Source organism: Daphnia pulex, chromosome 9 (genome assembly GCF_021134715.1).
Source record: "Daphnia pulex isolate KAP4 chromosome 9, ASM2113471v1".
Taxonomy (NCBI): domain Eukaryota; kingdom Metazoa; phylum Arthropoda; class Branchiopoda; order Diplostraca; family Daphniidae; genus Daphnia; species Daphnia pulex.
In genome coordinates this window covers 5,257,340-5,270,192 of record NC_060025.1, presented here as the reverse complement: position 1 = coordinate 5,270,192, position 12,853 = coordinate 5,257,340, and the positions used below count along the sequence as shown (strand labels likewise).

General features: G+C 35.8%; 3 protein-coding genes across 6 annotated transcripts; 2 read left to right on the top strand and 1 right to left on the bottom strand.

The window, feature by feature from the left end:
• Positions 1-4,496, top strand: LOC124201716 (integrator complex subunit 4-like). The gene is made up of 18 exons (XM_046597900.1): positions 1-266; positions 334-492; positions 608-736; positions 804-887; positions 975-1,037; positions 1,116-1,274; positions 1,378-1,517; positions 1,581-1,773; positions 1,886-2,060; positions 2,173-2,260; positions 2,328-2,445; positions 2,510-2,632; positions 2,696-2,831; positions 2,907-3,040; positions 3,120-3,448; positions 3,514-3,678; positions 3,743-3,887; positions 3,965-4,496. Exons 1-18 carry the CDS (start codon positions 216-218, stop codon positions 4,427-4,429), a joined length of 2,856 nt encoding a protein of 951 aa, XP_046453856.1. The 5' UTR covers positions 1-215; the 3' UTR covers positions 4,430-4,496.
• A 218-nt stretch (positions 4,497-4,714) lies between these two features.
• Positions 4,715-6,026, top strand: LOC124201717 (eukaryotic translation initiation factor 6-like). Its single transcript, XM_046597901.1, has 6 exons — positions 4,715-4,939; positions 5,029-5,114; positions 5,209-5,333; positions 5,400-5,627; positions 5,696-5,880; positions 5,946-6,026. The coding sequence occupies exons 1-6, from the start codon at positions 4,833-4,835 to the stop codon at positions 5,953-5,955; spliced, it is 741 nt and encodes a 246-aa protein (XP_046453857.1). The 5' UTR covers positions 4,715-4,832; the 3' UTR covers positions 5,956-6,026.
• A 2,723-nt stretch (positions 6,027-8,749) lies between these two features.
• Positions 8,750-11,914, bottom strand: LOC124202749. Of its 4 annotated transcripts, none has more exons than XR_006878326.1 (8): positions 10,878-11,914; positions 10,752-10,807; positions 10,484-10,626; positions 10,188-10,411; positions 9,679-9,758; positions 9,426-9,566; positions 9,233-9,342; positions 8,750-8,953 (listed from the first exon to the last, which is right to left on the bottom strand). XR_006878326.1 is itself a non-coding variant. In XM_046599155.1 (8 exons), the coding sequence occupies exons 1-7, from the start codon at positions 10,948-10,950 to the stop codon at positions 9,301-9,303; spliced, it is 759 nt and encodes a 252-aa protein (XP_046455111.1). In that variant the 5' UTR covers positions 10,951-11,914; the 3' UTR covers positions 8,750-8,887; positions 9,291-9,300. The 4 variants fall into 4 exon arrangements, 3 of the variants coding, with proteins under 3 accessions (XP_046455111.1, XP_046455110.1, XP_046455109.1); XM_046599155.1 differs by having other exon boundaries at positions 8,750-8,887; positions 9,291-9,342; XM_046599154.1 differs by having other exon boundaries at positions 8,750-9,342; positions 10,878-11,363; positions 11,481-11,914.
• Positions 11,915-12,853: the final 939 nt, after the last annotated feature.

The following is a 12,853-nucleotide window of genomic DNA, read 5'->3' as shown; positions in this document are numbered from 1 at the left end:
GTATCCCAGAAACAACAGAAGTGGAAGCACTGGAAAAGTTACTGTTTAGCACATACTAAATGTGGCAGACAGGGAGACAGCCACAGCTGTAAATCATACATTGTTTACAAAATTTACAAGAAGTAAGAAACGAAATATTCCAAAAAGACAAAAAAAAGTGCCGCTGCTTGCTGATCGAAATCTGTAGAACAGAGAACAAAATCAAATAGCCTACTATGGCGGTATTGAAAAAAAGAGCTTTAGCTGAATATAGTCAAGTTGTACAGGTACAAGCAGAAGCAAATGAATAATTTGAATATACATTTGTAATCTATATTTAAACTAAATGTTTAGGAGGAAGCATGTAGTAAGCCTTTACAGTTAATGAAGAAACCTCACCTTTCAAGTGCAGTAGAGGATGAACATGTAACCGTCAATACATTTGAAAAACTAGAAACAAGTGAAGCATTGGTGGCCTATTTAAACCATATCCAGCTCAATCTTTCATTCCAAGTAAGATTAAAGACTGTTAGAAGATATGTTTATGTGTTGTTTTTACTTTACTGTAGGTCATACAAATATTGCCGTCATCACTAATCAAATTGTTTTAATTTATTTCATTCTTTAGACTGATGACAAAGTTGTTCTTTTGAGAAAGCTTATTGACACTTACCATCATAGTGAACAGTCTTATGTACGCCTGAAAATTGTTTGCATTTTAGGTGACTTTAGGAAAGTTCCAAAATTTGATGTTCAGGTAATATGCTTTGTTAAATAAATTTCCATTATTTGTTTGTGATGCATTATTTGTTTTTTTATTATAGATTATAATCAATGAAATAATAAAACTTATTTCAACTGAGACTTCACATAAAGTATGTGCTTCAATGATATGCACATTGAAAAAGGTATCTATATAACAACTAGTCGTAATATACTATAACTGTTACCTAGATAATAATTAATTGTCTGTGATTTTTTTGTGTTACAAATAGCTAGGCAGTTTGCTTTCATCTGATAGCCCAGTGCTTGGAAAAATTATTGCCATTGGCACTAAGGTATGTAGGCTATCAGCTTAACATTTAAGCATTTTATCAGTCTATATATTATTGTAATATATTTAAATGAATTTGCAGTTACTTAACAATTCCAATCACCTGGTGAAATGCCACTGTCTTTCTTTACTTGGAGGCTTGAGAAGTCTTAATAATCTTCAAGGTGAAAATGTAAAACTCATCTGTAAATTTACGAAATCTCAAGATCCTCGAGTGCGTACGGCTGCTTATGATGCACTGGTAAGAATATCCTATTTGTACTCTTTTTTTCTATCACTATTCTCTTCAATGACTCCGCTTCTTTATACATCAATATATATTGGTCTTATTATTATTTATATAGCTCCAATTGCATGACCGGGGGCAAAAATTAGAGCTGTGCATATATTCAGATGTGTGCTCAGCCTTACAAGATGACAACGAAAATGTGAGACAGTCAGCAATGCGAATTATCTGGGTTTTATCTCATACATATCCTGAAAGGTAAAACCAATGCTCTGAATATTTAAAGCAAAACTCAATAACTAATAATAATTTTTTCTGTAGTTGCGTTGTTATTCCTGGATGCCAAGATGAAGTGCACTTAGTCGATGATGCTTTCGCTAAGATTTGTCAAGCTATAGGTGATTTATCAGTTAATGTAAGAACATTAGCTGCAGAGTTACTAGGATCCATGGTCAATGTAAATCCACATTTCTTGGAACAAACCTTGGACAAAAAGTTGATGTCTGATATGAGGGTACATATTTATCGACTTTTTTTTACATATACACTCGACTTTTCTTATTATGAGCGAGTAATTTTAAAATTTATTTTTATTATTATTAATTTTGTTTTTTCTCCCAAAATAGCGCAAACGATCCGCCCACGAAAGGCATTGGGAAACTGTTACATCAGGAGAATGGGCTAGTGGTGCACGTTGGGCAGATGATAAACCTAGAGAAAATTTAGATGCCGAATCCGTTTCTCTTATACATAGTGGGGCTTGTGGAGCATTCGTTCATGGTCTCGAAGATGAGTTTATGGGTAAATGTGATTTTATATTCCCCCTGCTTTTGATTAATTCGACTTCAGTTCATTCAAATATTATCCTCTACAAACCTTAACCCTTTCAAATGGTGTTTATCTTACTTTATAGAGGTTCGAAGTGCTTCTCTCGATTCGCTATGCCAATTGGCGCTTTCCAATCCAAGGTTTGCAACACTTTCTTTGGATTTCCTTGTAGAGTAAGTAATGCATTAAAATGCTGTTGTATTATGCTTGATCATTTAATAATTTTCCGGCACCCGGCAGTATGTTTAATGACGAGATTGAGGAGGTGCGTCTGAAAGCCATAGACTGTATGACCAAGATTAGCCAACTTATTGTGTTACGTGAAGATCAATTGGAAATCATCCTAGGAGTGCTGGAGGTATGGCGTATCTATTTTTTAGTACAAAATTCAGAGTTACTTTATTAAAAGTTGCAAATCGTAGGATTCTAATGTTGAAATCCGCGAAGGATTACATCGAATGTTGGGAGCGTGTCGTCTCTCTACAAAGGCTTGTCTTAAGCTGTGTGTTCAGGCTTTGCTTGATAATCTAAAACGTTATTCTCAAGTATGTTTTCTGAATGCTTCGCCTAATTGAAGGTATCTCATGCGTAATTTAAAATCTGTTTAGGATAAACGTTCGATATGGCGTTGTCTGCAGTTGCTAGGACCCCGCCATCCAGATTTGACACTTCTCCTTGTTCCTGAATTATTAACCGTTCACCCTTTTTTTGATATGCCGGAAGCTGACGTCGAAGACCCCTCATGTAAGAGCACTTAATTGTTTAAGTCAACGTTTTTTGTTTTTTTCTATGCATTTGTTTTTCGTGGTGTTTTTGCAGACGTTTGCGTGTTGTTGCTCGTTTTCAACGCCGCACAGTTTTGCCCTCAAATTCTTAGTTTATTCGAAGAGCACATCCGCAGACACTATCGGTACCTCCGAGACACAATTTCGAATTTTGTGCCTCATCTTCAGGTAAAAATTCTGGTCTTTCTGTAATACTAACAATTGAAAGTAAACTAAGTACTTTCAAAATACTTTTAACTGTTTATAGCTTACTGGCGTTGAAGAAATGGAGGGGCAGATAGAATTTGAAACGAACACCAATTATTTTCTTCAAAATGTTATGTCCCGTTTGAATCAGCCGATCAGTACAAATCAGATCAAAGTGTGGGATGCGGCATGTCATGATTTGATTCGCTTGGCTCAAATCGATAGCAGCTTGGCACATGGTGTAGAACTGTTAGCCACACAGTTAGAATGCCATATTCTAATTGCAAAAGTTATGAATAGTCCAGCGTGGATTGATTCTTCGAGTTTAAACGTACAAGACGGTGATGTAGTGAAAAATCTAATTGACCAGTTACAGAGACGAAGTCTTAGGTAATTAGATTTAATGTTACATTAATTGAAGGAGTAAACAAAATTTACTCATTTTCTCATTTTAGACTCCAGTACATGTTCAGTAATTTATCCACTGAAGAAATGCTACTCATTCAGAGCACACGTCTACAAGCTATGGCGATTCAGCTGGTATACATTGTAAGAGCTAGTAACACATCCGCGTTGGCTTTATCAGACCATTTCGTTTCCCGTGTCGAAGCATTGAAAGGGTAATTTCTTTTTCGTTTAACTTCGATTAAAAAAAATAAGATTTAATTAATCAAGTTGTTGTAGATATGGAAATTTACCTTCTTTTGCTGGAGCGATTGTGAAGGAAATTGCACGAGTAGATGATACTAAACCAGGTGTATTGTCGCGAATATTGCTTCCAATCCTTCAAGCTCATATTTATGTTGCCCCATTCTGCCTGCCTGCCAAGGTAATTTATTTAAATATATTTATGAAATATCAATGTACCTTACTTGGTAATATTTTCAATTTATTATTGCTTGTTAGGCTTTTAAATTGAGCGCTGACATTTTAGAACCGTCTGGTGAATCGGATAATCCGCAGAAGTTCCTGGCAGGCTTCGTATTGGGAGTGGTTTTAGACGCCGAAATTCAAGGACTTGCTCATTCAGAGTATTTGCGAGTCCGTGTGAAATATCCCGATCTTAATGCTCAGCTAATTATACCACAAGAGTCGCATCTGAAGATGATCAAACACTATCCTAAAAATGATTCGAGTGAGAATATTATTTCCGTTCCTGATCACCGTTTGCGAACATCTGTTTTGGTATCACATCAAGTGTGGACAGAATCATCGCATATTGAACTTTCTTTGGTTTTGGATGTTACTGATCCCGAGGTTCCTTCTGCTTTAAAAAGATGGCGAGGTTTCTCAGAAGACTCATTTATTATTGAACTATGTAAACCTGTACGAGTTCTTGTATCTCCTAAGCCAATCAAGCGAGGAATATGAATTTTAAATGTGAGATTGTTGGAACCATGAACGAAATTGTACGGAAAATACATATTACTACAATTAACTACTGAATTTGGTTTGTTCCTTCTATTCTCAAAATTGTCAGTGTCAATTCTTTCACCCTTTATTTAATTTTTAGGTATAGTACAAAATCAAGTAAGAATCGACAATCGAGCTTTGTGATTTTCAAAATGTTGTGCTTTTTTTTAAAAAAAATCCCCTACCGACAAAAACGTTTATATCGATAGTTACACAGTTCGTACATGTATCGATATTTAAGATCCGTCTCTCTTGCTTCTCGTACCCGCTCGTCCCACGTGTGAAACTAAGTGTTCGTCTATTACTTCTCTCACGCACATCGCTACTACTTTATCGTTTAGTTTGACGAAATACTTTCATCATGGCAGTTCGCGTTCAATTTGAAAATAACAATGAAGTCGGTGTTTTTGCAAAACTGACCAACGCTTATTGCTTGGTTGCCATCGGTGGATCAGAAAATTTCTACAGGTAAAATATACGTGTCATGCGTCTTTTTCTAAAAAATCTTCAATAGGATTTCTCGTGATTTATCATGCTGCATTTGATTCATGTTACAGTGTTTTCGAATCAGAGTTGTCTGACACTATTCCAGTAATTCACACATCAGTTGCTGGCTGCAGGATAATTGGACGGTTGACAGTTGGTGAGTTTTCCCTTCATACAAAAGTTGACAGTGGGTCTCTTGAAGATATTGAAAAATAAATTATGTTATTTTCGTAAATATTACTTTTCAACAGCTAACAGGCATGGTCTACTGCTGCCAAACAGTACTACAGATCAGGAATTGCAACATATTCGCAACTCTTTACCAGATTCTGTCAAAATCCAGCGTGTTGAAGAACGTCTGTCTGCTTTAGGAAATGTTAGTCAATCCCATTAGCCAATCAATTAATGAAGATTACTAATTCATCATTTGTGCATTTCACAGGTTATTGCATGCAATGATTATGTTGCATTGGTACATCCAGATTTAGATAAAGAAACAGAGGAAGTTCTTGCAGATACCTTAAATGTTGAAGTCTTCCGTCATACAATTGCTGGCTCTGTCCTTACTGGTTCATATTGCGCTTTTTCTAACCAGGGTGGTATTGTCCATCCAAAAACAACTGTGGCAGATCAAGATGAACTCAGCTCTCTTCTGCAGGTGCCTCTAGTGGTAAGCATTAGAACATGTAAAGAAGACAAAGTTCACATATAAACAATAAGGTGTTTTTCATTTTACAGGCAGGGACAGTTAACAGAGGTAGTGATGTAATTGGTGCCGGCTTAGTAGTGAATGATTGGTCGGCTTTTTGCGGATTCGACACCACAGCCACGGAGATTTCCGTTATTGAAAATGTTTTCCGTTTGAATGAAGCAAATCAACCCAGCGTCATTACCACAGACATGAGAGAGTCGCTAATTGAGACGTAAGACTAATTCTATATAATGTTTTTTATTGGAACAGTTGAATTAATTTTTTCAATTTTGATAGGCTGACATAATTCGGAAAAATTGCAAAAGGGATACCCAAAAATTATGTATCAGAACGGTTGAATAAACAAGTTTTGGAAAATGTCATTTTTATATTTACTGAAAATACCCACAAGTTCTTTTTTACTGTGCTGATGATGTAGCTACAGAAATAAGTTGATGTAGACTACAGAAATAAAAGTTGCATATTATTTGAAAATCTGTTGTAACTAGAAATATAACTGGTAAATTAATACAGGCTTTAAGTAGTTCCTAGTTTAAACAAATGAACTTTGCGTAATTGCTCGATATTGTTTATTTATAAGTACAATAATCCTAACCTTGATACAGGGTTAGAATGGAGCATTACCAAGATTGCTTAATTTGAAAATCAAATTCTAAGAATAACTTAAGCTTAAAAAAATACCAGAGTGAAATTATAATAGAACTTAAGTTTAGTGATGTACCGATTCGACGTGTAAAGAATCGGCTAGAGCGATAGCAGCACTGGTCATTGACTGACGGAAATCAGCGACCTTCGTTGCCATCGATTCAGCAAGGTCAAGCCAGGGAGGAGTATAGAGGAGAAAGCAGTTGCTATCTCTCAACAGGGAAAAACCCAAGCTTGACCTCCATGCGAGGTCGACCTGAAATACCACGGCGCCCCCCCCCCCCCCCCCCCCAACTGGCAGATGAGAAAGGCATTAAATAAATAGAAGAGTAAAGGGGGACGCGACAGTTGAGTTTTAGCCGTTGAAGTGGAAGTTACAGTGAGAGACCGAGCGACGTGGTTTGACCAGACCTTCCCTGTTCCCTTGACGCCTTGTTTGACCAGACCTTTCCTGAACGCCCTTGTTTGACCAGACCTTTCGACTGTATCTCCCAAGATGAGCGGAGCACAAGGGTAAATAAATGATTTCTCGACAACGTAAGTTATTCTTCATGTTAGTATCGTCACCCTTACCACGTGACTTTACTACAACCACAGACTAAGAGGGTAAAGACCACGAACTGGGCTGAAAATCGTGAAACGCTGTTTCCTGGGCCTGAAAATGGGCAAAAAGGGGGTTTAATAAAATAATTTATAGATTGTATCTAGAGATCACATAGAAATTTTAAAAAATTCACACAACCTGGGGGATATCTAAGCTATATTTACACAAAACATCACTATTGAAATGTTAATGGTTTAATTATAAACTTACGGTGTGTGAAGAATCAAATCAGTAGGGAAAGAGGAAAAATAATGGCTTTCGTTTTGTGTGCTCGACGCGCCACCATACGGCATAGGACGAGCATAGCTTCAAGCATTCCTCTCAGCCCTATCCCCGATCGTAGTCTTTACCCTCTTAGTCTGTGCTACAACGTATTAGCCCTTTGCTGCTATAGTTTGGTCATTTTAGCCGAAAAAGGGGGGTGTAGCTCAAACAATTAGTCATTAGAAATTTTTTAATGAGCACTATTTCTACTTACTTTTTAAGGAAGTGTATGAAATAATTTAAAAATCGTACTGTGGGATCCTATATAAATTTTCAATTAAAAATTAGAAAATAAGAAATGGGGGACTAAATTTGAATATTTTATTATTTTTAGTACATGTTATCAAACTTTATACGTCAATAAACGTGTGTTGCGAATTCAAATGTTTTTGGTGTAGATTTACTATTTTTTATTTAATTTAAAAGTTACTGAAATTGGTTTCCGCGTCGAAATTTTTTCGCCGTATTTAACACGGCGCTTATGGCGCTACGCATCTTCTTAAAATTAATGCTACATAACAACTAAATAACCTAAAAATAACCAAATAGTCTAGTTTTGTAGCCCATAAAACCTAGTTTACTTTTTATTAATTTGATGCTATGAAAATAGCACAGCAGGAAAGTTATTCACATTATAAAAAAAAATATTCCTTTTGGCCTGGTTCCAAATTCCACAAAATTCCAATAGTTTTTACAACACACCCGCCAGGGTGACATTTTTTGTGAGGCCGCTGTAAATTTTGCTCGACTATAAGTAAAACGTCTTGTTATTGTTATCAAAATATTCAAAATGTTAAAGTGTCGAAAAAAATATGTGTCCAACATAAAATATGTGTCCAACAGTAAAAGTTGCAGCGGCCCCCCAAGAAATGTCACCCTGGCGGGTGTGTTGTAAAACCTACTTGAATTTTGCGGAATTGGGAAAAAGGGTAGTTTTTTTTAATGTGAATAACTTTTCTGCTGTGCTATTTTCATAACATCTAATTAATAAAAAGTAAACTAGGTTATATTGGCTACAAAACTAGACTATTTGGGGATTTTTAGGTTATTTAGTTGTTTTGTAGCATTAATTTTAAGAAAACTCGTAGCGCCATAAGCGCCGTGTTAAATACGGCGAAAAAATTTCGACGCGGCAACCAATTTCAGTAACTTTTAAATTAAATAAAAAATAGTAAATCTACACCAAAAACATTTAAATTTGCAACACACGTTTATTGACGTATAAAGTTTGATAACATGTTCTAAAAATAATAAAAAAATCAAAATTAGTCCCCCATTTCTTATTTTCGAATTTTTAATTGAAAATTTATATGGGATCCCACAGTACGATTTTTAAATTATTTCATACACTTCCTTAAAAAGTAAGTAGAAATAGTGCTCATTAAAAAATTTCTAATGACTAATTGTTTGAGGTAGAAAAGCTAAAATGACCAAACTACTATGGCTATTCCAGTATTCCTCCTTTGTGTAGCATACTTTCGTGTAGATTCATTTTTTGCAAGGCGTCAATATCTTCTATCCTTTTTTTCTAGTTCACCTTTTTTAAAAAATGACATTAGGTACTCAATTCGTTTAGTTTCTGCTATTTATTCTTTAGATTTTCATGCGTACCATATGAATAAAATTTTCCACAAAAAACAGTTATAATAAGACCCAAATTTGAATATAAGTAAATCGTAAGTTGATGCTTCGAGAAAAGTGCAGACATGAAGAAGAATGACAGGAGAAACAACGGAATAGGCTAACAGACCAAAATCTGATATGCTGAAGCCTGACTGGAAATAAACCGCTTGGCGGCGCTGTGCGGTGGTAGGGCAGTTTTGCAAAGCAGTGGGAATTGGGAAGGGAAAAAAGATTCAAATAGGCATTTCGAGAACATAAATTCACTTCTTCATAAAAGAAATTCACTTAAGCTATGTTGAAAATTCAATAAAACTTTGCTACAGTAGCTAACTTCTGCTAATGTTGTAAACACAAAAATAAAACTGCCCTACCACCGCACAGCGCCGCCAAGCGGTTTAGTTCCAGCCAGGCTTCAGCCGGCTTCAGCATGATATCAAACTCTTAGTACGTCGTTGTTTCTCCTGTCTTTCACTTCACGGTGCAGATAACATTTATTTAAGATTTTTGTTTTTGAAGGAAACTGCTTGGTTTGAATTCCTGTAATAGACAATCATATTTGGACATCAATTAGACGGTATTAATAGATTGAATTTAACTAAAGCAAGCGGACATAGAAATACCAAGAGCTGGTTGTTCAGGTATTCAGTTATCGACACGCTTAACTGTAGGCGAAGCTCTTCTTCTACTTGAAACCACAATAGTTCCGTCATCAAATTAACGATTTGGGTGTAGGTTACGGATGTACTATCTGTACCGGAAATCTATATAAATAAAATCCAACTACTAAAAATTTGTTCCCGCTACTTCTTGTAGGCAATATAATATTTAAAAAATAATAATAAACAAAATTTTTTAAAATATAATTTAAAATACCGATAGACTGAAGAATTCGGCAGTTGCCGATCCGTACAAAAGCGGAGTTAATTCCAACTTAGTCAAACTATAAACCGTACCTAAATGTAGAAAAATGTATATGTTTTTAGTTATTTACACACCTATGATAGACTAGCATACCATATACCATAGCTTTGTGCTATTGTTTAATAGACATTAATATCGACACTATTCTAGTGCTATGATTTAATTTCTTTTTCCTATGACTTTTAACACGAAATTATTCAACATTTTTATGTACAATGTCAAAGGAATAAAACTTAAGGTACAATAGTGATTAAACATTCTGTCACTACGGGTGAGAGCGTCGGACTGTGTCGACTTTCTGAAATCAGAACCAATTTAAGTTTTACATTTGAAATATTGTCCTGCCGTCGTACCTGTTGCTATTTTTTCCAGAATTTATTTATTAGCATAGTCTAGTAATAAAACTCAATTAAACGAGAATTAATCACGATAAGCCAAGCTTATCTGCGCTTAGTGCTTACCATTATACATGAGAGTTGCAGTCCCGCTTGAGTAAACATCCATCATCATCATATCAAATGGTCCATTCCCGACAATAGGATAAAAATAATGGTGGCTACCCACGACTGAGTAGAGGCCATTAATTTTTAGGTCTGACAGAGTCAGGGAAATGTTAAAGTGCCCGTTTCCATTGTCATACACTGCTGGAATCTCCACTGAAGAAAAGCCAAGCGACGTAACGTTCCTTATTATACGGACATCTCATTTAATCGTGTTTCATACAAAAAACTAACTAGATTTACTATTTGACGCTTACGTAGCATTGACATCTGCACGAAGAACGATATCGCTATCTTGCATCCGGAATGGGAAACTGTCGTTAGAGAACCATGGATCAAACGTCGGGATATTGAGGCCAGGAATTCCGTTGTCCATTAAATCGACAAAATCATTCCAGCACTAGACATATAAACATACAAAAACAAGGTAATAGTAAGGACCAGTAAGGAATATCTGGCCATTTAAACAAAAACGAGAATTACAAGAACAAATACGGTACTTTTTAAAATTAGAAATAATTTTACTTGTTCCAAATATTCCTCCAATGAAGTTTTTGCCATTTGAATACGGGTCATCAGCGCTAAAAAAATTACCAACCATTAAATTCTATTCAACAACTTATAAATTCAAAAATTCTCTTAGACTCTTACCTACTCCATTAGTACGACCGATCGAACCCAAAATCCCAATCAGAAGAAAACCCGTTATCAACTTAAAATTCATCGTCTCTACTACTTTGTGTCCAACGAATGATAAATTTATAATTAGCAAAAGGAGCACGCATCCAGTACGAAAATCTCCAACTCTTGTTTGATATCTCCAACATTAAAGATGCCACTTATTTGTAGATCTTCTTCTGCAGATAAGAATGATTGCTATCTATTGATATGAGATATATAGTACTGCACACAAGGAAAGCAATTGATGCCCCCTTGAATTGGGATTGATCAGCCTTTCATTGCGACATTGGTTATATCGGAGTTATTTATCTTTTCAATCGCCGTGCCCCCTGTGAGCCGTGAATGTCAAGACACAGAAGATAAGGGAAAATTTCATTAAGAATATCTCACCTCTTTATTGGAATTATTTCAATAATGATGCAATCGTGATACGATTTACGAGTGTCAACTTCAGCTCTGTGACGTTTTCAAGTTGATATCCGTATTTGGAGTTCAATCAACAGGATAATCGTTTTTAGTTTTAGTTTATATTTCTTTTTATCAAAACAAATACGAAACTGCACTGATCCTTACCGTCTAAGATCGCTCCGCATCCGTTTCTTTTCTTCCCGCTCTGGTCCGCGATGCAATATCCGCTTTTCGCGATCCGTTCAAGATCAACCACATTATGTTTACTAATTATCAGAAATATTTTGTTTCGGTCATCTACTTAACTTGGAAACCACGGAAAAAGAATGTGCCAACACCTCGGTGTAATTAAATACACTTAACTAATTTCACTCGTCAGGAAAAATGACAAAATAGCCGGGAAATCGGCCAGAAATCGAGTAGGCTATATAGGAAGACAAAAACATTTTTGGAAAATACCCTCTGAGTTTGTTGGGAAAAGCTTGGGGGAAAAAATTCTCAATTTTCTCATTTTTCCGGAGGTTCACTTGGCAAAAGAGTGGGCAACCCCTCGCTTTTCACTCCTCTCCCAGCGCTTTCTGCCTTCCTTCAACTGTGTATTTCAGTTGTCTTTAATTTAACCACAACTAGATGGCGTAAAGTGATCGGATGTTTGATGGCAATTCTTTTATTTAAAAAAATTTGACCACGAATACCGATCCTAACTTCAGTCATTTTTTGGGAAGCGGGTTTGACTCTGGTTCGACTAAATCATTTCGTCAACGGTCGGCGATCGCGAACGAAAATCGAGTGTGCTCGGTACAATCCTGACATTTATGGAAGCTCCAGAATCGTTCTTGAAATTATTTAATCGGACCCTACTGCATAGATGTTTTAATTTTTTTTTTATCACTAGTTGGTCCAACACTAAGACTTTGCTACTGCAAAATTTTACATTCACCCAAAAATTAAATCTTATCATGAAGCTATTTATACATTTTCGGGTTTTTTTGTTTTCTTTTACCGAGATTTTACAAACATCAGTACACTGTCGATTTTGCGCCTTCCTGTTTTGGTTTGTCCCATCTTCAGAGCGGATATACTTGCCCCTTCATTTTTTTTTTCTTTCGCAAGGTCTGGCATGGGTTTTTTTTTATAAGATGGGGACTTGGGGAGAGAATCCCCCAAATAAAAATTTTTCCCACCGATCCCGAATTTTACCCCACCAAAAATGAATAACTTTTCTTTCTTTAGCTTCCTTTCACACATAGATCTTTTGTATTTGTCTCACTCTGGTATTGAACCCGGAGTGGGGGGACACTGGAATCAAAGTACAAAAGTTCAATGAGAATCCTAAATCTATGTTGGTCTTGCGTTATCAAACGACGGAGATAAACGTACAACAATTAATAAAAAAAGAAACATAATAAAAGAGCGCCAAATATTTTGGTACAATTTTACCGAGGTGTAATCTTCAATATTTTTACCAAATTTTTACCGACATTATTTCTTAGAGAGTATAAAAATTCCTCTTTGAAATCCCAATGTGATTGAATTTT

Excerpts from the sequence above, each read along its gene's own strand:
- LOC124201716 (XM_046597900.1), top strand. The coding sequence starts at position 216 with ATGGCGGTATTGAAAAAAAGAGCTTTAGCTGAATATAGTCAAGTTGTA. Across the intron at positions 493-607 it reads AGCTCAATCTTTCATTCCAA|ACTGATGACAAAGTTGTTCT; the intron begins GTAAGATTAAAG and ends TTCATTCTTTAG. Across the intron at positions 2,446-2,509 it reads TCATCCTAGGAGTGCTGGAG|GATTCTAATGTTGAAATCCG; the intron begins GTATGGCGTATC and ends TGCAAATCGTAG.
- LOC124201717 (XM_046597901.1), top strand. The coding sequence starts at position 4,833 with ATGGCAGTTCGCGTTCAATTTGAAAATAACAATGAAGTCGGTGTTTTT. Across the intron at positions 5,334-5,399 it reads GTCTGTCTGCTTTAGGAAAT|GTTATTGCATGCAATGATTA; the intron begins GTTAGTCAATCC and ends TGCATTTCACAG. Across the intron at positions 5,628-5,695 it reads TTCTGCAGGTGCCTCTAGTG|GCAGGGACAGTTAACAGAGG; the intron begins GTAAGCATTAGA and ends TTCATTTTACAG.
- LOC124202749 (XM_046599153.1), bottom strand. The coding sequence starts at position 10,950 with ATGAATTTTAAGTTGATAACGGGTTTTCTTCTGATTGGGATTTTGGGT. Across the intron at positions 10,627-10,751 it reads TGGAGGAATATTTGGAACAA|TGCTGGAATGATTTTGTCGA; the intron begins GTAAAATTATTT and ends TTATATGTCTAG. Across the intron at positions 10,412-10,483 it reads CGTGCAGATGTCAATGCTAC|GAACGTTACGTCGCTTGGCT; the intron begins GTAAGCGTCAAA and ends CCGTATAATAAG.